Source organism: Biomphalaria glabrata, chromosome 8, assembly GCF_947242115.1.
Source record: "Biomphalaria glabrata chromosome 8, xgBioGlab47.1, whole genome shotgun sequence".
NCBI lineage: Eukaryota > Metazoa > Mollusca > Gastropoda > Planorbidae > Biomphalaria > Biomphalaria glabrata.
In genome coordinates this window covers 13392148-13416101 of record NC_074718.1, presented here as the reverse complement: position 1 = coordinate 13416101, position 23954 = coordinate 13392148, and the positions used below count along the sequence as shown (strand labels likewise).

Here is a 23954-nt window from a genome sequence, read left to right as displayed (position 1 = left end):
ATTTCAAGATCATATGAAAGTCATGTGCGTAGCCGGGGGGGGGGGGGGCTCAAACGCCCCTCCAAAATGAAATACCCCCGCGGGGGGGGGTCGGAATTTAATGACTGATTTTTTGCTTTGATTCTGTTCATTTTAGGTGAGATTTTTATACTAAACCATCACTTGCCCAAGCGCAGCCAATTGGGTTTTGAGTTTAAAACCCCCTACCAGGGGGGTTTGCAGTTAAATTCCCTTCTTCTATACAAAAAAAAAATGTAAACGACAATCCCCAAATTCCAAGAGCATAGCTAAGGAAGATTTTGATATTTAAACCCCGTCCGAAATTTAACATAAAACCCTCTCTTCAATATAAGACTATCCATACATCAGTCACCGGATTCTATGAGCGTAGTCAAGAGGGGTTTTGTGTTTAAAACCCCCTCCAGTGGGGTTTGCAGCTAAAAGCCACATCTTCAATATAAAAAAGAACTAAATTTAGACCCCCCCCCCCCATGTACCCAAGCCCCTTTTTATCAACACGTCTACACAGTTTAAGAAACGCTGATCTAGATTCATATATTAAACGTGCTCAATTGAATAATCATGTCCACAGTTCACTCACCTATTCTACTGAAAAGATTTTGCAAAAATGAAGTGTTTTTTTTTTGTTCACTTGAGCGTCACCCGCAACCTTACCCCAGTGATGCCTCTGATGCAAATATAGTCGTCTGCCGGAGGTTTTCTTTTCGTCGCCATCGCTTTTCTTCGGCAAGGTCTCTCTTCGGGTCTTAAATGTGTGTCCCGCAACATCCAGCTGTCTTGTTCAGAGGCCATCTGCTGACATTAGTTTCCCTCCATGCCAGTGAGGGCGAAATTGTACCTGAGTTGATCTTTATAATGCTTTCTGGATAGGGCATCTCAGTAGCGCCTGTTTAGTTAGTCGGACTTGTTACCTCTTTTTTTTTGAGCAGTTTATGATCGTGACATCGCGAAGGTCAGGCGAGATAGTACATTTTTTCAGCACAAAGTGAAGAGCTCTATAAGCCTTTCTGAAAGTGATGCATCACTTCTCGTAAAAGTTTCTGTTGTAAGACCATCAGAGCCCGACGATTGTTGTATTTTGAGTTTTCCTATTACAGTCTGCACTTCACAATGGGATTGTATACCATAGATGACAAAAAATTAAGTGCCCTGTTCATTGGTTGAGTAGGCCTATATATTGGGTGCGTCAGTTTTCTAGTCAACAAGACCATGCAGTCTGCACTTGTTTTGTTTTTTTTATAGAGGCGTCTGGCGTTTGGTTTTTCGTGTTAGGGCATTTCAGTTACCTAGCATGGCCTCAACGTGGCGCCTCGTCGAAAACATCCGTTTGGTGGAAAGCAGATAAGCAAACAACGTGTAACGAAATAAGTCTCCAGTGGGTTACATCGGGACCATGGGAACTAACGCATTCATTGCAACAATACCCGAGACCCGGCGTGGGAATTCAACAAAGACTTGCTAACTCATTAAAACAAGCCGCCACTCTGTTCCATAAGGAGGTCGTACGTTGCGTGCGATAACGAAACAGGAACTTGAAAAAAATTGTCCGCAGTGCGAGGGCTTCGGCTGCTTTGACACAGGAGCGAAAAGTTTCTGAAGGTCGACACCGTGAAATATGTGACCCAAGCCAGTAATGATATTTTACATTAATGAAACTTCAGACAGAAGTAATGGTGAAGAACTCCTGGTCCACGCGTGTCCGCTGAGAGAAATCCGCACTATATATTTGTTTAATTTGCGGATTTTCGGTCCGATATTTACAGTTCGTGCCTTATTACGATTCTGCTGAGGTTCTCGATCACATAACAGTGGCAAGTACTTTTTCCAATTAGTAGTTCTTTGATTACTGCGTTGCAGTCATCGAACCACAACTCATTATTGGCATGGGCGTAGCCAGGATTTTTTTAATGGGGGGGGGGGGGGGGATTTTTTTTCTCCTTCCCCCACCATATACATATATATATATATGTGTGTGTGTGTGTGTACGTAATTAATCTTCATTACATTCCGACCCTTCATTCTTTCGGAAGACTTTTATTGTAGCATAGAATAGGTTATTCCTGGAGTTATTGTAAAGATTGTAGACACCCAATCCTCGCCAGCTAGTTGGTCTGAGGGGAGCGCCGTTAGCTCCCCCAGCGGAGTCCGGGGAAGAGCCCCGACACTAAGCACTATTTCCGGTATTTAAAACAAAACAAAAACATATTCTGAGGTATCTACAGTGCATTATCCTGCTATTTAAAAAAATTAGTTCATAAACCAAATCGACTTATTCACTGCACTGTGATAATGGAGCCCAGCGACTGGTCGAAATTTTAAACCCTTCTTGGCAAAGGGTGCCCCCGTCAGACTTGGCTAGTCAAAGCTTGAAGAGTTGGACAATTTCACATACCTTGGCAGCATCATAACAAACGATGGGGATGCCTACCATGATGTAGCGTGTCGAATAGGAAAGGCAGGGAGCATTTTCTAAAGGCTGCAGCCTATTTGGACAAGCCCAGCCATTTGACTTGAGACAAAAATACACCTTCTTAACAGAATCGTCATCCCAACAACAACAGATGTATGTGAGACATGGAAGTCATAGGCCAAAATTGAGAAAAGACTAAATGTGGCTCATCAATAATGGCTGAGACTGATTTTGAGAGTCAGTTACACAGATCAGGTCTCAAACAAGAAAATCCTATGCCGAAATGGAAGTCGAACACTTAGTGAGGTTGTGATAGAGCGTCGCATGAGGTTTGCGGGACATGTTCTCCGACAAAATGAACTACGCATACCAAGAGTTGCGATGACATGGAGGCCAGTACGAGGAAAGTGCAAACAGGGACATCCTCGTATACCTTGGTGCCACACTTTCATGGAGCACCTCAGAACATTGGACACCAGGTGGGAGGAGGCTTCAGACATTGCCAAAGACAGATCTTTGTGGAGACAGCTTACCGCTCAATGCGCCGAACGGCGCGGGAGGACCTAAGTCTAAGTAAGTCTCATGGAATTTGGTGACTGTAGTTTGCTTTAGATTTTACATCGTTAAGGGGATTTTTATCGTCAAAACCATCTGTTGGGGGATTTAAACTAAAAATTTATCTGGAGCTTTTTTTGAAAACAAACTCAAAACCCCCTTAGCTACGCTCATAGAATTTGGTGACTGTAGTTTGCTTTAGAATAATATTGAAGTGGGTGTTTTTAACCTCAAAACTCTCCGTAAAGGGGGGAAGGGGGCTCAAGAGTTAAGAGTAACAAAAAAAAAACAACTAAAACAAATTAATTCCACTTATCTTATTCATGGCAAACCAGTAACACAGACTAAAAACGCAAAATACTTAGGTGTTATAATAAATGAAAAACTGTCATGGAATCCACATATTGATGAAACTATAAAAAAAAAAAAATTCAACAAAGCATTAGTGTTTATTAAAAGAAATTTCTATAAATCAAATAAGAACATAAAACTAAAATGTTATTTAACCTTGGTTAGGCCAATAATAGAATATGCATCCTCCGTTTGGGACCCCTCAACTCAAGAAAACATTAAAAAACTGGAACAAACACAAAATAGAGCAGTGAGATTTATAACAAACGAATATTCACATTTGACTAGAGTAACACCATTAGTAAAATCACTAACTTTAGAAAGCCTTCAGGACAGAAGACTCAAAAGTAAAGTAGCAATTATACACAAAACACTGAACCATAATCTTCAAATACAAAAACAAAATTTAATAAAATACTCTGAAAGACACAAAGATAAAGGCCCATTCCTCGTCCCATATGCTAGGACAAATTTGTACAAATACTCCTTCTTCCCTAGTGCTATTAGAGCATGGAATGGGTTGCTAGCCAGGAAAACCAGTGACTTGACAGAATTTAAGTCATATGCATGACTAAATGCATGACGCGTAGGACGTAATCATCTTCTTTTTTGAAGTAACGTCTGTATTATATAAGATAAAACCACCAGGATGTTTTTTTTTTTACTGAAAGCAATCTAGAGGGGGTTTGAACTCAAATCCCTATTGGCTATACGCTCATAGAATTTTGTGACTGTAGTGTGACTGTAGGGGTGGTTTTAGCTTCAAACCTTGCTGAGAGAGTTTTAAACTTAAAGCCCTCAGGAAGAGGTTTTAAACTCAAAATGGCTCTTGGCTACGCTCATAGAATCTAGTGACTGTTATATGCTTTAGTCGTATATTGAAGAAAGGGTTTTATCGTAAAAAAATAAATTGGATAGGGTTTTAAAATCGAAATTCCTCTTGACTACGCTTATGTAATTTGGTGACTGTCTTTTTTTTTGTTTTATACAAGAGAGGGGTTCTAACCTCAATACCCCCCTGGAGAGGGTTTTTAAACTCCCCCCCCCCCCAACCTTTTGGCTGCAATGAGGCTAGCGCCTAAAATAAACAAAATTAAAGAAAAAAATGTCACAAACCCCCCCCCCTTTTTTTTTTTCGTGGAGGATCTCATTTAGAGGTGGTTTGAACTTTACCCTCCCCCCCCTCCCCCGGCCATGCGAATGACTATGGGATTTACTGCAAAAACCCATCTTTAGGCTGACATCCTGAACCTTTCTCTAGACCTCATAAATGAATGCTTCTTTATATCACTAGCCTATGTAATTTACTACTATACACATTAGTCCAAACACATTTCCCGTTCCAATTTTTTAAATATTGTTATGGACGCTTGATGAGACTTGCATTTCATACTCACAAACTTAGATCTAGATCTAGGTGCCTTAGTTGGTCTGCAACTTTATTTTGTTAAAATGATTGTATGATGTGTATTATTCTTTTATTTTAAACGGAATCTAGATTAGATTTTGAAGCTCAAAATGACAGATCATCCAGAATATTTATCTGCAGAAGAATTAAGGAATAGATTATATCACAGTTTAAGAAATCGCGGGTTTGTTGACTCAATAAAGGTAAATAATAAATAATATTAAATAACATCGTGATCGTTAGACCTATTTGTATTAATAGAGGGGGTCAGATACGCAGATATCTGACCTCTACTTTTACATATAGATCTAATTATAATTTTTTTTTATCTAAGACTAAATTATTTATCTAGACTCAACAAGAGTCAAGATCCATACTCATACTGATACTGTGTTACTGTCCATAGATCTGGACTGTAGTCACAGTGTACTGTACTGTTCCTATATAATCAGTGTATACTGTATATTATTAGTATATATATTTTAATAAGATATATTATAATATATAGTCTAGATCATTAGATCTATTATCATCTTGTCATATATGATATATCTATAATATAATATATTCATATAGATCTATCAGTATATCATGTAGGTACTCTAGATCTAGTGAAAGCTAGTGGCATTGGTATCTAGTCAACTTTCTCTAGTGTCTAGTCTAGACTCTAGAAGACTAGATCTATCTAATCTAATCTATAGATTCTACTATCATTATTCATATAGACATTTTTGTCATTTACTATGTTACCGTTAGTATGTACTAAATAACTAATACTAATAGTAATAGTAATATTATAATATAGATCTAGAATTTATATATACCTATAAATAAGCTTAGAGTTTAGTCTACATTTATTGATAATATGTATATATATATACTATCCTATTTATATTTAGACTACCTAATCCATGCCAAAGACTTGTGACAGGTGGGGAGATGTGACGTGTGTTTGGCACGTTTTATGTCTAGGGGATGATTATTTTTGATAGCAATCACACCCCCACTTATCAGCATATGAATCGGGAGCAGGCACGCAACGAGACAAAGCAATGAAAGATAGATACAAAAGTTAAAAATTAAGAATATTTATTTACATAAATATACATATAAGAATAAAAAGGGGGAGGGTTTGCATCTATCTCTAGTATATTCTATGTTTAATCATCACTCTTGCACCTAATGAGAGTATGTCACTTTGTCCTCTGACTTAGCTGGTTGTCCTGTTGATGTCGCAGCTGGCTGTGTCCTGGCTTGAGGTTCTGCAGCTGGAGGTGGCGCTCTAGCGGATAGAGGGACGCCGGCGATATAGTTCTTGTGGAGTCTCAATCCCCAAAAGCTAATATCTGTAGTGGGCACAGTAGGGCGGGTGGCCGGCTACCGTGGGCACAAGGTTACTGCGGGCAGAGCTGATCTGCCGTGGGCAGCGTAGTTGACAGGATATGTCCAGTGAGTTGCAGAGGGTTGGCGTAGCTATGACGTCTCGCACAGACCTGAGTCCATAGGGACGTCGCACCTAGTAAGATGACAGGTGGGCTGTCGAATAGGCGGGCAATGCCGATAGCGCCAAGTAGTAGAGTTGAGTAGTGTCGTGTAGACACTGAACATCAAATAGCAAATAAATAGGCAATAGGTGATTCTTGATAGCAACTAGGCAAGTGCAGCGCTGATTAGCACTAAGCACATAGATAGGCCAGTAGGCAAATAGGCAGGTAAGTAATCTGATAAATAGGCAGACACCTGAGGGAGGCTGCGGATAAATAAAGACAAGTTAGGACATGTCTCTCATGCATCTTATCGATGCCCTCGACTGAGGTGCATTCGTCAGATTGGTAAAATTGCTTTAGAGCATAAAGGGGAGATGATGACAAATGGGATTTGGAAAATAGATGGCAGATAGTAGCAATATAAAAATGTACATGAAAGGGAACGTAATAATATAAAAATGTACATAGAAGGGGAAATAATAATCTCAAATAAACAACACAGGTGGATAGAGAAAGAAAAGGGGGGGGGGTGAGTTGGGCGGTGGTCAGCGATCCAGATGGTTTGTTTACATATGACCGTGGGTCGAGAACAATGGAGCGTGCTTGAATGTCCCTTCAAGCGTCGCAACTCTCATTAGAGTAAAATGAGTAAAGGGGAGATAATTCGTTACAGGGGAGATAACTCGTATCTCTCTTCTAGACGCAGTATCAGTGCGCTAGTAAGATTATCAAGGCGGTCAACCGAGATAAAGGAAATAGACTAAGATGTACAAATATATACATGGTTGCATCAACGATCAATTGAGCAACGTAGCATTAATAGATTAACGCAATACATAAATAAATACATAGGACATGTTTATGTTTTCTACTTACGCCAGTGAGAATACACAATGCACTAATTAAATATAAATGAACTAGGCAAAATACACATGATAAAATCCAATGGAAATATACACAGAGTAATTAAGATGGAACTTGTGATTAAGTTCGGCTTACCACCAGGTATTCCTCTAGGAGAAAGAATAAGTGATATAGTCCAGACTCGATAGCTCAGCTCGAATGAGAAAGAGAGGGTGATTTGAGTTGGTTTACTATATATATATGCCTGTAAAATGCGGGCGGACACCGGAAATGTCCTAGGCTTAGAATTAGCTTACACGTGGGTGAAATCCGACAAGAGCCGCACCTTGGAGTATCACGCGGTGTGTTGACCAGGGTAATCTCTTAGATCAAAGAGAGACGTGAGGAAAGGGGGGGGGGAGGATTAGCTTGCATTCAAACCAAGGTGGTGTCAACCGCGGCTGTCAGACATCCTGTCGATAAGATCAAGGTCTGAGCGTATCTTTGCCCCGGTCAAGGGAAGATAAATGAAAGGACTGGCCTAATTTTCTCCAAGGTGGTGGACTAAGTCTAGCCTGGTAGAGAGGAAAAGGTGTGGCGGGTGAATAATTTAGGGGTAGGATGGAGAAATAATAAAATAGAATAAATAAATGATGAAAAATAATAATTAATGCTGTGATAATTTAGAGTGACTCTGACAGCGAGTTTTTGACTTGTCACAAGACTGATGATGCACTTGACTTATGATTACATTCTAGAGCTCTCTGAATGAGCTGATTCTTAAAGTAATGTGTATTACAAGTCACAAACATCAACATTCAATATTAAATATGATGTACAAACATCAAATTAGATCTATACTGTATACATGTACCCTATCTATCATTTTATTAGAAATTAGACATCACATGATTTTGGAGTTTTTGTATTAATGATGATTTTTTTTTTGTAGAATTTATTAGCTCTAGTTCCTTATTTTTTTTTTTTTTATTTTTTTTTTCTAAGTGTACTTGTAAGTACTTTAGACTCGCAATGTAGTTTGTTCATTAAATTTTTCAATACATTACAGTCTCAGCTCAGAAATAGTTTAGTTACAGAATTGCAACAGACTGTCCATGGTCCGCTGACACTAAAAGATTTAAACATTCCAGAAGAAGGTTCACTATTGCACAGAGCTTCCAACAGCCTGGTAGCCAATCATCTTAGTGCCTGTCAATATGAATACACACTCAGTGTGTTCTTACCTGAATCAGGACTCAGTCAGGATAAGGTGGGCCTAATACTTTTAATAGTGTACTGATTAATGCATTATAATAAAATTAGTATTATTTAACCAATTTGGTGCAAGCCACTATTACAAATGCAGTAACATTTAGCTATGCAAAAATCATGTTGAAACCAAAAAACTAATACTCTATTTATTAGAAATTAAAATTATGGTAGACCACATTATACTTGCATTCTTATAAAATAATTAACTCTCCTAATACAATTAACTTTTTAATTTTTCAGAAATTTGAAGCCTTAGATTTGCTTAAGCTACTGAATATCAGCCCACAGTCCAGACTTTACCAAAGATTGGTGAGTTTTTTGGATGTCACTTCTTATGTTGATTCATTTTCTCACTCAATTTCTCATTTATTTACTTTTTTTTTATCATTCAGAAGTGAGAAATATTAAACTCTCATTTTTCTGTTATTGAGAATTTTTTTATTTTCTGAGGGGAAAACATATGTTTCTAATATTTAAAAAATATATACTTTCAGATTGCTGAAACACATAAAGACTCCAAAAGAGGTAAAGTACTGTTCAGGAACTTTTTTAATTTCAAAAAAATATAACTTATCAGTCAAAAAATGTTATTATTTGAATTGCAGTACTACCATAACAAATGTTAGTTTTTTAAGTAAATCATATCCTATAACTTTCTAACAAGTTTATATGTTGGATGGTTGTCTTTTTATTAAAGATATGGGCATTTAAGACATTATAGATCTTCACTAGATCCAAAATCATTTTAGACTTTGAAATTTATAATGTAATCCTAGAAATATGTTATTATATACATTAAATTTTACATGTAATTGAAATATTAATACATCTTTTTTTTTTCTTGAAGGATTTTTATGGCAGCTGTTGTCTGAAGTCTCTTCCCTTCATGCTAACTCTATTAACACAGTAGGCTGCCAAACAGACCTTATAAAAGTTGGACCCATCACTCCTCTTGGTAAGTCAATTCAAAACGTATCTCACAGAAATATCTCCATTGAACTCATGGCATTCATTATAATAAATGCAATTTTTTAAATTGTCAAGATGAAAAGTTATCAGATGTCGATGAAATGTATGCGTCCCGTCGTGAAGATTATCTTCGCACAGGTAGAGCTGGTGCTGAAGAGAGGCTTCTGAGTTTTCAGCGCCAGTTAGAGGATCGTTATAATACACAGCTCAAAATGGAGGTAACCTCAACTTTTGTTGCTTAGTTAACTTTGTAACAAATGTCATGTATAATTTATGATTTTAAAGTAACAGTGTAGTAAAATATGATATATGATCCACAAAATATAAGTTAATGTGTTTTCTTTAAGGAATGACTTAAAATTGTGAACATAAATTTAAAAAAGAAATAAAAGTTATAGATCATAAGTTTTGTACATTAAGATAAGATTGTGTCAGGAAAGTTTTTCCTGAGAAAGATCAGGTTGAAAAATTTACCATGTTATGGTTACTCAAGTGAGTAATTTTAAATATATACTGTCATAAGTGTATGTCTTTGTATTATTAAAAGATGTATTACATTGGGTCCTATTTTAATTTTTTTTCATTTTACCTTAGTTTGCTTATCAATGAAAATCAGTTTTGCGTGCTTGCTTTGTGTATTCTTTTAAAGTATTAATTTTTTTTATAAATATTTCACCAGCTGGCCAGGATGAAAGAGTCAGAAATTGCAACAATAAAATTGTCAGAAAAAGAAAATAGTAGAAAAGCATTAGAGCAAGCTAAAAGAGATGTGAGTATTATGTTGGAGATGTGACTGAAGGGGAGAGAACCTGGCTGAGAAACTACATATTTAATGGATCTATAACATTCTTTTGAAGTAATATTATTTTTTTTCCTCTCCCATATTTTTTTGGTTACTATTCGTCAGGTTTCTAGATAATAAAAGTAATATAGTATTATTTTTTACTTATGAACTTATTTCTAAAATAGATGGAAAGGATATATAAAGACAGATATGATGCACTTGTAATCAGAGAGAGAAATACAATGGAGAGATTACAACAGCAAACAGAGGTAACAATTGTCTCATCTCATCTCTACTTGTGATTCTTTCTGGGGCACAGACTTTCAGCCAGCTTTCCTGTGGGCATCACCAACTTGCCCCCTCATCTTGGCATCTACTTTTAAATCTTGATGAATGTATTTTTTGGGCCATCCCCTCTATATCTTTCCTTGGGGGTTCCAGGTGAGGGCTTGTCTTGTGATTGCATATCACCAGCATCTCTGAAAGATCTGGACATTCCTTGTACCCATGGTGGTGATGGTCCTGATGGAATAATAGTCTTTGGCCTGCTGGCTTCCAGATGACTCTACCTTTCACCTACCAGGGTTACAAATTTCCAACTGAATTTCCATCTTCTCCCAGGTCTGCAATGTCTTGATTTGCTGTTAGATGTTTCTGTAGCTGGTGGTTTTTCAACAGGGTAGGATAGCTAGCCCTATGCTCAACCCTCTTCCATTTTCAGACAGGCCTGAGGCCATCTTTGGCAGAGTTTAAAGATTGTCTTCTTTAAATTCTTATGAATTATTTCTTGCTTACAACTCAGAAAAAAAAAAGTAGCATTTTATGAAGATTTTTAATTTAAAAAGTTGTAATAAATTGTTTAAATTGTAATATACACTTCCTTAATTTAAAGAGCAATGTTAATTACCATTTTTTTTTTACTATGAACAAAATAACTTTTTTTTTTTTAAATTAAAGATGCAGGAAAAAGAGATCTATGCTCAACGTCAGTCTATCTTAGAGGAAATAGAAGCTGTAAGACAGAGAGAAGCAGAAGTGAAGAGAGAAGCAGAAGTGAACAAAAGGTATAGTTACTACAACATGGCTTATTATAGTGAAGGCACTAATTTGTTTGACGATTGTTTTCAAAGACCAATGTTTTTGTTAATTCTAGAGAAAAAAGACTATCTGAAGAGAGGGTGAAAGATAAAGAGACAGAGCTAAGACGGAGAGAGATGGAGATTAAACAGCGAGAGTCATCCTTTGAACAAAGATTACAGAATGAAATGGCACAGTAAGAAAATTCTAGTTTTTGTAAACTGATTTTTTTTTTTTTTATATTTATCCCTTTTTTTATTCTGTCATCTTGGTTGATGATAATAACAATAATGATAATTAATTCCATCACTCCCATTCAAATTGGGGGATTAAATTGAGACCTAAAAGAAATATATAGTTTAGAGTTGACATTTTATTGTCTTTATTTTTGTTCATGTTCAGATTCAAATTAGATCAGCAAGCCAGATTTATAGAAAGAGTTCAGAATGTAGAAGTTAGAGAACAAACTTTGAAAGGTAAAACGATATAAATAACTTAAATAATATTTAAAAGCCAGAAGTTTTGTTTATTCACACGTGTTTACTAAAATGGTGTCTTCACCTTTAAAGCAATGAGACTTAATGTAAATACAGCGAATGGGTTCAGTTCTTATGATTTTGAGCACTTTAATTGATCATTTCAAAATGTGTTTTTCATTTGGAATTTGTTTAGATACTTTATATTATAAATATTAATAAACCCGTTCTCAATCTTGTGTATTATCAATGAGTTCAATGTAATTTGTTTTGACTTTCCAGAACAGGAAAGAATACTATCTGAAGAGAAATTCAGACTGCAGCAAATTAAAGATGAGCTCAGAGACAAAACCCAAAGAGTCAATGAACTGGAGGTAATTTAATCATCATCTCAAGCTTCATTTTGATCACACATATAGGAAAAAGGAAGTAACTTTAAATCTTTAAAAAAGAAAGAAAGAAAAAAAGCATTATATCTGATAGTGTGTTAATAGCCATGAGTGTCATGTGGTGTGTACTTTGGACCTTGATCTAAGTCTAACCACTGTCAGCCTGCAGTTGGCTTGGTCAAGGACATAATAATTTTATTTCTGAGGGAATATCTAAAACGTACAGATCAAAAAGTCTGAAGAAATGAAAATGATGCCTGAAAGTAAAAAACAAAACAAACATTTGATCATGCTATGTGGCATAGGCAAGTGATAAATGGATATTGATCTGGTTTATGTAAGCAACACCAAAGCTTAAAATTAATATACAGTTGTTTGATTATCCATTCACATTTCTTAACACAAAACATTCTTCTTATAAAGTTGGTGTTTTCAAATTCAAACTTAAAAAACAAAAATGTTACTTACATCAAATGCACTATTGCTTTGTCCTTTACACTTTAATCACATTTCGTTGACCTCTCTTCACTTATTTCATTACCATTCCACATAATATCTTATTATCCATGCTTTATTGGAGCACCTCACCTGGAACCCAAAGGAAAGATAAAAAGAGACAGCCCAAAAAGAATAATGCTATAATTTGAACAACATCTCAATGCATGGCTGTTGATCTTCATATCAAATCTTCTTGTTGTCTTGATATGAGAAAAGAGTCCTTGCAATCACAACAAATTTCCAGAAGGATCAATAAAGCAGTCTTGGTCATAGTCTTTATTACTGCTAGTTAACTACCCATTTGATTTGAAATAAGTTTGAATTCATAGAGTAAAAAAAACGTCTAAAGCTTCCTCCAAATGCAATTATTTTGTGCTTCAGAAGTGCCTAGAAAATGTGTGCATGGTAAAAATGCACAAAAATGATAACTTTAACCCAAACCCAAACCTAGCCTATCACCACTTCCTTAGTACACCAGATACACCAAAATGTTAGAGTTTTTTCCCCCAAGTATGAAACTCTTCATGCTCATTGACTACATTTACTATTCTTTCATTAAACTATGTGATACATCGTATGTGATAAAGTTTTCTTTCTGTTCTGTCCTCAGACCAAACTTTCAGAGTGTAAATATAGTGAAGTCAATGCCAACAAAAACAATGAATACCTCAATGCCAAACTTAGAGATGTAAGTTTAAATTTTCATTGTTTGTTTTTTTTTCCATATTTTAAAATCTTTAGCTGCCACAACTAATGTGAAAATAAGCTTTCACTTCTAAATGTGGCTTGGGGTGGCTAGTTTCAGAGTTTAAACATGCAAGAATGAAGTTTGTTTGGAAGTGTATGTTTTTATTCTATAGTAATAATGGTAAAAGTTTCTTGTTAGGTAAACAGAATTGCAGATTCTGTTACTTTGAAAATTGAATTTTGTACACCATAATATTGATGATTAACTTTCTGTGTTGTCTAAACAGATGTCAGACTACAGTACTTTGAAAGAACAAGTTGTGCTCTACAGAAATGAATTGGAAACACTCAGAACGTACGTTTAGAAAGTCTATTTCAGTACAACCTTTGTAAACATATTACAGAGTATAGATTATAAAGGAACATTTTATCAAACTTATCCAGTATGAGTAACTATGTAATTCTGTTTAAATCTGCTGATATTATAGTAGTGATACTGAAACAGTAATTTCAATATATTTATCAACTTTTAATGAAACTTGTATTTGTAAACATTTTTCTTACCAACTAATTGATTTAAATCCTTTTCTATAGGCGCTTGGCTGAAGTTTTATCCATGAATGAAAGGGAAAGAGGACGTAAGTATTTTTTTTTTTGTTTCAAGTTTTCTAAATGAAAGATATGCTCAAATAGTTTTTTAATTGAAAAAAAAATAAATTATATTAATTCAGGCCAAGAAGAACTTCTGAGAGAATTGAGAAGACCTTCACCCGAATCTTTAATGCTTCAAAGAGATTTGGAAAGAGCTAAAGAAAGCTTACGCCAGGAACAAATAGTTTTTAATCAGCAAAAACAGATGCTTGAAGCTCGACTGAAAGAAGAGGTACACATTTAGGAACATAAAACTTGTCTTTTTTTTAAACTTTAAATTTCTAAGAAAAGTTTTTAATGTTACACTTTATTTCTTGTTCTTATTGACTTTGTGGTTGGACATTATTTGGTCTTTGTTTTTAATGTTCTATTTGTCCTTGTTCACTAGCTTGATTGTAACAAGGATCTAATGGCACGCTTTGAGGAGCAGACATTGCAGATGAAGGAAATGAATCGTGAGATTGTGGATTTAAGACAACATTTACATATGACAACTAAAGGTAATGCCTTGCTAAATTTTGTTTATCTATCATTTTTAATCAAAGCAGGGTGTTTTGATGCAGCCGTTTTAGCGTAATGGTCGTTCTGGCACAGCCCTTTTGTCGTGAAATGTTGTAGTCACATTAAATATGTTAATTTTATTGTATCTTTGAAAAGAATGATAATTATCTTTGTTCTGTATGTGTGTTTGTGTTCTTACCTATTTTAATATAAAGAACAATATTATATTTGTCTATTAGATTTGGGATTTATTTAAGTTAGTTATATCTGTTATATCTCTAACATTATAATGTGCATGTGGCAAACAGGGTTATCAAGACATGTCCTAAGCTCATACCATATGACCAAGTAGCCATCCATGGTTTGCAATAATAGTCAAAATTATTAAAACGTTTTTTTCGGGGGAGGAGAGATTATATACTTTATATACTATAGTATATTATTGTGAAAAAAAAACAATGCTTATTTTAAAAAGATTTGTGTTTTATAAATTATTGTCAGAATCTCTTGCAGCGAAATAGCCGTGCCAAAACTACCATTATGCCAAAATGTTGCATACTGCTTTTTTAAAAACCAACTTTTTTTATTAAAATAAAAGGTAAAACATAATTTTTTTGTTTACATTTATAGCCTTGAATTAGTTTTTTTTTTTTACAAACTAAATCAGCTCTTGTGTTTGAACATAAAAAATCTTTCTTTGTTTCATTGTTGGTAATGTCTCACTCTTTCTTTCTAAGTGTGCCTTTTTGAAATTCTGTAAGAGTTATAAAAACATATAGACTTAAATACTCTTGCTAGTTTCTATTCATGCAAAAATAATTATGTAATTAGTATTATCATACGGAAGCATTGTGTCTGAGTCATGGAGCATTGGACTTCTGAACACAACTGTCTTAAATTTGAATCTTGGTTAAGGCTGAAATTTTTAATTATTTCTTAGATTATTCTCTATGACCTCTAATATCTCCTGAAATGTCTTGTAGAAAGCAAAGGCAGTTTATATATGTTTGCAACATAACACAGATGTCATATGTGTTTGTGTTTATTAAAAACTGTAATTCCATAAATTATTGAATCTTGAATGGATTTGTTACATTTACTTACTTGTTGTTAAGAGGTTATAGTTTATACTAAGTTAGTATTATATAAATTTTTTTTTTTTTTTTTTTTATTTATTTTGTAATAATAAATAAATTCACATCTCTACAGCATTAAACAATGAAGTTTATAGAAAGCCAAAAGAAGGATTGGAACAGTAAGTTTCTTTACAACACAATTTTTAAAATTTTATTTAGACACTAGTTTAGGACCATGACTCATTTACCACTTACCTATCACCATTTCTCCTATGAAAGAAACATAAAAATGTAAACTATTATTACTTTTCTTGCATCTAGAGCAACTAAGTCATTTTCACAAATGAAACTTTAGCAGTTAAATGGAACAAAAATGATTTTTTATTTGTAATTTCCACCTGATAATTTTTATTTAAAGCTAGCATAATACAAAATTTGCAAAAAAATAATACTTCTGGTTTGCTACAATTTATAGGCCTAATTTTTAATACTATACATTATTATTTTTAACCATTTTATATCTAGACAACAGGCGAAATTAATAAATATGAATTCAGATTTTATTTTTTATTTAGGATAGTTGAATATCTGTATGAAGTCAATTGTATCTGAAGTAGTATTTCAAAATTTGCACTTTCTTTTTGAAATAGCAAAAAATTCTACTTACTGTTCACTCCAACTTAGGCCTAATTTTTTATTCTACACATTTCCTCTTTTGCCCATGTTGATCGAGAAGACTAGTGTCAAAATAAACAAATAAGAAAAAGTTTGAAATTTCACTCAGTTATTTCTTAAAATAGGTCTACACCAGGAATAACTAATCCCTTTTGAAATTAGCTATGGCCAAAAAAGCAATATATAGTCTATCATATATCAAATATTTTGATATAGACTTGAGAAACTGATGATTAATCATAGATCATATATAGGATTGGCTGGGTAGAGGAATAGTTTTTGAAGTATTGAACATGGCCTAAAATTATTTTATATATTTTAGATGTTCCTTCAGAATTAAAAATTAATACAGCCTAGCCTCTGGACAGTAGAAGACATGGCATTTTATTTGCTGTATGAGATGAGCCATAGTTGACCTATATAACTGATCCCTAGAAATTTTTGTAAGCCCTTGGTGTTTTTCACATTAATTTAATGTTCCTTCTGGAACCAAATGAAGGTTACTTTCATCTAAACTCTAAACCAGCCTGTACATTCAAAGAACCATACAACAAATCAGACATTAAAAAAAAATGCTTAGTTCACCCTTATTTCTTCTGGCATATGTCTTTATATTTCATTATTATGGCAACGGAATTTAAAACAAAATTTTGTTTCAGAGCTCAGCTTGTTGAATCCAGATTGTCCCATAAAGTTCATGATAGCAGCAGGCATTCTGTTGACCTAAACTTTGATGACCATGAACCTCAACGACCTTCCAGGTTTGATGCTGACCCAAAAGAGATCTACCATGGAGTGGACTTTGAGACTTTTTCGCAGGTCAGGGATGGACTTTACTTTGAGGATGATATTTCGTCTACTGACTCAGCTGATGTTATCGCTCAGGCTAAATATAGATTAAAAAGTTTGGACCAGGAAGCACATGTGAGTTTAAGTATATTTTGTCTCTAGAAATGTGAACTAATAGGGTTTTTTTAATAAGAAGAAAACTGTTCTAGGTTGATTTAAGACTAATGTTTATTGATCCTTATTAAAAAGTTTTTTTGATTATAATGACTTTTTTTTTTCAATTAATAATAACAGCAACATTCCTCAAAATTGAACAGACACAACATACAGAGAAGTTCATTGAGTGACTACACACAGATGTCTTGATCTTTTCACATTCCTTAGTCATTGAGCAGTGCTGATACAGTCTTACAGAGTAATTATTTTGTTCCATGTTTCAGAACCTAGAGAAGGCCTACCATGATTTTCACTGCCGAATCACCAACATACATGCCCTACCTCTAGATCAGCCTGCTCAGTCACCCCCACGTAGCAGAGTAGTAGGTACTTAAGAACTTTTATTGTGCTTTTTGTTGTTTTACTATACCAATGCAAAAAGAAACTTTTTATTCCTACAAGAAAGCTGATGATCAAAGTTTGTCTTGTTGAACATTCTGGCTAGTACCAATTGTTTAGTACTTAGTAAATATTTTTTAATTTGTTTGAATTTTTTTCTCTTCTCTTTAGGTCAACAACAGGGTGTCATAGTTACTTCCCCTGCACAGAGCCCCATCCTCTTTGATAATCCAAGATCTTCTACACCTTATAAACAGAAAAGAAAGCCTCAAGAGATAGATGGTGAACCAATTTAAAATTTAATAACATTTTTATTAAATACTGGTATTAAATGTCTTCTAAACTTATTTATATAATTTCTTTGATTGATTTGACAATGTCATTGATTCATTGCTATACAAAGCAAAATATGTTTTCCTTTTCTTTGTCTTTCAGTTTTAATTCAATAGTTTCCTCCTACTCTGCCTTTTAAATTCATTTATTTTTTTGCTCTGATTTTTTTCTTTTCATTAAACTTTTGTGTTTGTTTCCATTGTGCAGATAGCTTCAGTGAACTAAAAACAAAACCAAAGTTGACAGCAGATTCTCAGCATCCAACATTGACTTCCAAAATAACTTTAGACATGTGAGTAATTTCTTGGTAGTTACATCTGCTAGTTTATCTGTGGTGTGTTTGTATGTCCTTTATTGCAGCAGTGACACATTACTAATTAATGCTTTATTTTTTCCTTATATTAATCAACTGCAAGATCTATCTTGTTTTATTTTGGTCTTATTTTATCATGACATTTCTTGTCACATTTCTTTGAAAATTTCTATGTACTACATGTCAATCAACTGTCAGTTCTTCTTTTTTTTTTTTTAAATATTGCATTTATATTAGCTTATAAATGCACATTTCAGTATGTACAAAATTTGACCTTGTTAAGAATAATTTGTTAAAAATAAAATTACTCTAACAAGTGCCGGTTAGAGAAAATCTTGTCAAATGTGACACATGGGACTCACGTTTCTATTTTCTTCAAGTGTAAGGCCTGTATTATATCAAATAGGAATATATGATATAGTAGGGTGTGCAAGGCCTTAAACAATATATATACTGATGAATAGTTTTAAGCTTTAGTTTATGTTAGTCTCTTTGTTGATTTTTTCTTTGTTGCTTTACATCTCTAGTAGCAATTTTTTCCATGCAATGCAGAACCTTTTTTTTAGATGATGAGTAATATGGTAAAAAAAAACACACAAAAGCCTCACTGTAATTATTTTCAATTACTTAAAAAACAAACTTGATTTTATTTTTTTCTTGTTACCTTTTAATTTGTTCAATATTTCTAGAGACAAAGATTTTGTTCAGAATAAGCATATAACAGTGGCAGATTTGGAACAGCGGCCTGGATCACCTCCTTTGATGGTCATTGCTGGTTCTGTCTCTAGTGATGAAGGCTTGCCTAAAGGTATATTCATGGACATATATTTCCTTAACAAAAAAAAACTGAATCAATTATTAACAAAGAAAAATAATTAGCACAAGGATTTTAAACCGAACACACAGCTGACAAAATAGTTTTTTTTTTTATTCAATCAGAATACCAGCATAAAGTGGAATGAGTTTGTTTTTAATATTATAGATTTTTTTTGTTTGTTCTGCCCTTGAAAATTGAATTCAATATTTATTATTAAGTTTTTCATAATTTGTCAGAGAATAGAGGTTTACAGAGTTTTCCTATACTTGTTAATAGAATATAGATATACAAGCATCTAATATTTATCATATATTGGATGTACATTCAAGCTGGGTTCGCTATAAGATATCATAACAAATTTGACAACAAGAAAGACCAATTTGCCATACACATAATCAGTCATATGCACTCATAAAATTGTCTCTTTAAATAAATGTAATTGTATATCAATACTGAGAGGTGAAGCAAAACTGCTTGGTTACCTATCAACAGGTATGTGGCTTCTAAACTCAACTAGAGGTGAGTTGTGTTTGTTGAGCACCTAAAAGCAGCATGGTAACCTTCTCCCAGAGACCCCTCCACCCATTGGTTCACAAAAGAGATTTGACCTTAGCGCACTGAGCATGCTATAAGCATGAAAGTTGCGCTATACGGAAAGCAATTAAAAAATCCAATGAATATTGTTTTACCTTGGCAGGTAGAACATTGTCTGCTTTAGATCAATTGGAGCATCATGTGACCAAAACTCCTGCCTTCACTTCTGCGGAGCAGTTGGAACAAGTGGCCAAAACTTCTTTAGTCACTGTGACACATACAGAGTCAACCAGCACTAGACTAATGCAGCCTGAACTTGTACAGCCAATTTCTTTAGACACAGCATGGAAGTCTCATGCAGAGGATGATGTTTTAGGTATTAATAACACCTTTGTATCTCAATTAGACCTCTGTTTAGATGTTGAGTTCTCCTGTACCAGCATCCAACATTTTCAAAAAACCTTTTTCACTTTTTACTTTACCCCAGTGTAGATGAATATAATCAATGATCCAGACATTCAGTTTTAAGTAAAGTAAAGTTATATCAACAAGATATACAAAAATAATTTCAAGTGATTTTTGTTGAAATCTAATACAAAAATTCAGTTCATCATCATCTATCGTTTGTGTTTCTCAAGGAGCAAAGGGCCTCAGTAAAAACACGCAACTTTCCACAGTCTATTGCTAGTTTTTTAATGGCTTGCAAGCTCTTTCCTCTCAGCTTCATCTGGTACACTGCGTTGCCATTGTTTGTTTTTTTTGGGTCTTCCTTTGCACCTTGTGCCCTATTAGATCATCTTGAAGCAGACTTGTGATTTTTCTTGGTGCAGTCATTGTCTCAAAGACAGTGCCATAATATATAACGGTATACCAGTACAGGATATATTAAGAAATTTAAGCTTTGTTGTCTAAATAAAATATTTATTCTGCATTCTATACCTTTTCTTTAATATTTTCTTTAGAAGATGTAAAAAGGAGACAAAGAGAATTACAGGAAGAAGAAGAAGAGATGGAAAGAGAAAGACAGAAATTAGAAGAGGAACAAGCTAGAGAGGTATAGATTAGAGACTACAAAATACTTGTAACAATTGTCTGTTTTTGACTGTCGTTAGATTATTTGTAGATAATAACTTAGTATTGAAAGAAGAGATGTATATTACTGAAGTTCAAATTGATATTAAATTACTTAGGCTGTATCCACTGTGACTAACAAGCTGGATGAGGAAGACAACATAGATCCAGTTATGAAACAGTACATGGCAATGGTCACACAGCAAAAAGAAAAGGAAAAGGAGGTGAGTTGTTTTTTTTATAATAGATTCATCACACTAATAATTGTGGGCACCCTGTCTTGATTCAAATTGTTTCTGCTTATAAAATAGTCTTTAATTATATAACTCTGTATTGGCTAATAGTTTTAAAAGTTAATTTTTTTTAATTCATGTTTTTTTTACAGTTAGCTAAGAAGGCAGTAGCAAGTTGGCAACAAGAGGTGAGAGCAACTTATAGTCTATTGCACAAATTTGCACTAAACAGGCCTATATATTGAATGCAATAATGGTTTTAGTGATTCATTATATGGACTCACATAAGAATAAATGTAATACAATTTTTTTATATCCCTGTCAAAAACAATGTAGCCTTGAGGTCACATAAGAACATAACCTATATATATATATATATATATATATATATATATATATATATATATATATATATATATATATATATATATAAAAGCTAAAAAGGCAAACTAATCCAAATAAGTTTTGTTTCTGGTATTCTTGAGCATGTAGTTTGGCTTAGCTCAATGTGGAACAAGTTGCAAGCTTTCTTGTCACTCTACTGAAAAGACCCTGAGGCGTTAAGTTTTAAGGAATAAACTCTGTATGACTAGCACTGCACAACTAGCAGAGATGAATCTATTGTGCCATGGGACATATGAAGTGATTAGTTCTCTAAAATACAAGGGCTTTTCATAGTAAGGGCTTAGATGCTCTGAGGATGAAGTAAGGCCAATTGCAATTGTTTTCTGCATATTGACACACTATCATGGCAGTGCTATGAGTGCAGTAATGGTTTATATATATATATGTATATGTATGGCACACTCAATGAAAGGAATTATACTATTATAATTATATATATCTTTCTGTCAGACTGCTTTTAGCAACTACTGCAAGCACCACACAACCAACTCAAGAACTTGACAACTCTGGCTCCAAAAAATGTAATAGCTCAATGAGTCAATACTGTACAATTGGCAACACCAGCCACTGACTGTACAAATGCTACTATAAACTATCCTGGACTTGTATTGCTTGACTCTTTCGTACCAATCTGTCTTGCTGTGCTCAACTGTACCAGACCCAATAGGATTGAATCTGACACTCTTGCTCCTTATAAAGGGACACTCAAGGCCTTCTAAAAAAAATAATCAGTGAACACCTGTCCTTTCTACATGATCCCATGACCATATAATGGGTGATATTCATGTGGTTTGTTCATGCCAGCATTTTTCTGTTGGTCCATTCCTTGTCCCTTGACATAGTTGACAGCTGGCTACCACTAGTTATCACACATTCCATGTAATCCTCTATGAACCAATGTGTTGTGATAGTGATATGATTAGAACAATTTCAAATGTTTGTCCCTTGCTTCATGATTTCCTATTCAGCTTTTATCATCAGTATTGTAAGGGTGGATAACTACAACCAATTTTTTAAAAATATTTTTGTTGTATGTTTGAAAGTTTTGTTGATGGTGCCTTTTTTTTTTTTAAAGGAAAAAACTGAGTCCCAGAATGCATCTGAAGAATTATCAGTTGCAACTGATGATAAAAGGTAAGAAATAACATTGAGTGCACATTTTGTTTTCTGTTAATCTGATTTCATTTTTTAAGTGTTAAAAAAATGATAATTCACTAACCTGTCATTATTTAGACTAGCCTTAAGTACTAGGTAACACTTTGCTATATCTAGCTGTAAATCTTCAACATTAATATGCAGCGGTCTTATACCAAAATGTATCTACCCTGAACCCTTAATATTTCATGAAGGCTATTCCTAATGAATGAAAAGGGCAATACCCACCCTGGGTATAGATCTAATTTAAAACATTATGTTCATTTTTATACATAAACTTAACCATCAAAGAATAAATTATTGAACTTTACAACAATTTGATTCCATGACTTGAAGTTCATTAACTTCCAAGTTACAATTAAAATTAGGTTTGAATTAAAAGTTAATGCTTTATTCATACAAGTAAGATTAGTGTGGTGTGGTGAGGGTAATACTACAAATCATTATGGTGAAATCTAGTCTGCTGTCCTTAATGAACCCACCGGCAAGTTTAATTAGTTACTCAGTCTAATTTTTTAAAAATTACAAATGAAGAATGTATTTTATAATGACTATTTTTTTTTTATATTACAGTGAACATGATGATGATATGTCCTCATGGTGAATGGCATCTAGATTGCAATAATTATTTTTTTACTTAAGCTTAATAAAAGAATGAATGAATTATTTTTTTTTGTACTGTATCTGTCTTCTTATATTTAGTTTCACTTTAAGCATGTCTGTGATAATATCAATTATCTGAGTAAAATATTTTAATAGTACTCTACTACTGAAAAATTTGTATATTGAATTTTCTTTTTTTTTTGGCATGTTTTTATACCATTATGCTAAATATGATATAAATAAATTTTGATTCAAACAAGTTTATAATCTTTTACAATAAATACTGTCTACATTTTTTTTAGAATAATGTGAATGTTCTGAGGCTGAGTAATAATAAGTAACATAAAAAACTTTTTTTTTTCAAGAGACTCCTCGTTTGTAGCTGAACAAACTCTGTAAGAGCGATTATTTTGCCGTTAATAACTTATGAATGATAGATTTTAAAAAGACATTTTTTACCCTGCTCCAATCCCCCCCCCCCCCCCCATGCTGGTTAAACGGGTGTATAAATCACAAAATGAATGTCTATTAAATGTATTTATTTAACTCATAAATCATGAATATATGCAGGAATACCTGCTGACATATGTGCTCAAGATATAGAATGCCTTTAACTCCAGAGCAAATTTAATTATTATATTTTTTAAAATCATAACATAATATAAAGGTCAAACCAGTTTTCCCAGTGTGGCCAATTAGCTAGTAATTCTTTTCCAATAGACATACATAAACTGCCAAATTTCAAAGAAAATCATTAAATTAAAGCCATTTTTGAGATTTGTGTCCAGGTTTTGCAGATGAATTTGCAATCTGAATAGAGGAATTGTAAAAAAAAATATTTAAAAAATGGATAGCTTAGACATGATGCAAAGGTGTACTAAGACTTTCTCTGTGAATTAATTATTATTTCTCTCTACCCTAATAATATACAAATTACTGTCATTTTACATTTTAATGTCTCTACCTGATTAACCACTGTGTCATTGAACAAAAGTATTTTATCTATTTCATTACTT

General features: G+C 33.7%; 1 protein-coding gene across 1 annotated transcript; it reads left to right on the top strand.

Moving 5' to 3' along the window:
- The first annotated feature begins 4694 nt into the window (after nucleotides 1-4694).
- Nucleotides 4695-23197, top strand: LOC106068128 (centriole and centriolar satellite protein OFD1-like). Its single transcript, XM_013227436.2, has 29 exons — nucleotides 4695-4948; nucleotides 8145-8345; nucleotides 8588-8656; nucleotides 8842-8872; nucleotides 9195-9302; nucleotides 9392-9534; nucleotides 9996-10085; nucleotides 10286-10369; nucleotides 11058-11164; nucleotides 11254-11373; nucleotides 11580-11653; nucleotides 11936-12027; nucleotides 13151-13228; nucleotides 13515-13582; nucleotides 13822-13865; nucleotides 13959-14110; nucleotides 14267-14378; nucleotides 15589-15634; nucleotides 16790-17054; nucleotides 17360-17462; nucleotides 17646-17756; nucleotides 18015-18099; nucleotides 18810-18928; nucleotides 19635-19847; nucleotides 20434-20525; nucleotides 20662-20766; nucleotides 20928-20963; nucleotides 22256-22314; nucleotides 22909-23197. Exons 1-29 carry the CDS (start codon nucleotides 4856-4858, stop codon nucleotides 22937-22939), a joined length of 2931 nt encoding a protein of 976 aa, XP_013082890.2. The 5' UTR covers nucleotides 4695-4855; the 3' UTR covers nucleotides 22940-23197.
- The last annotated feature ends 757 nt before the right edge of the window (nucleotides 23198-23954 follow it).

Coding starts and splice junctions, on each gene's coding strand:
- LOC106068128 (XM_013227436.2), top strand. CDS start 4,856: ATGACAGATCATCCAGAATATTTATCTGCAGAAGAATTAAGGAATAGA. Junction 11,654..11,935: donor TAGAGAACAAACTTTGAAAG/GTAAAACGATAT, acceptor TTGACTTTCCAG/AACAGGAAAGAATACTATCT. Junction 19,848..20,433: donor TGCAGAGGATGATGTTTTAG/GTATTAATAACA, acceptor TATTTTCTTTAG/AAGATGTAAAAAGGAGACAA.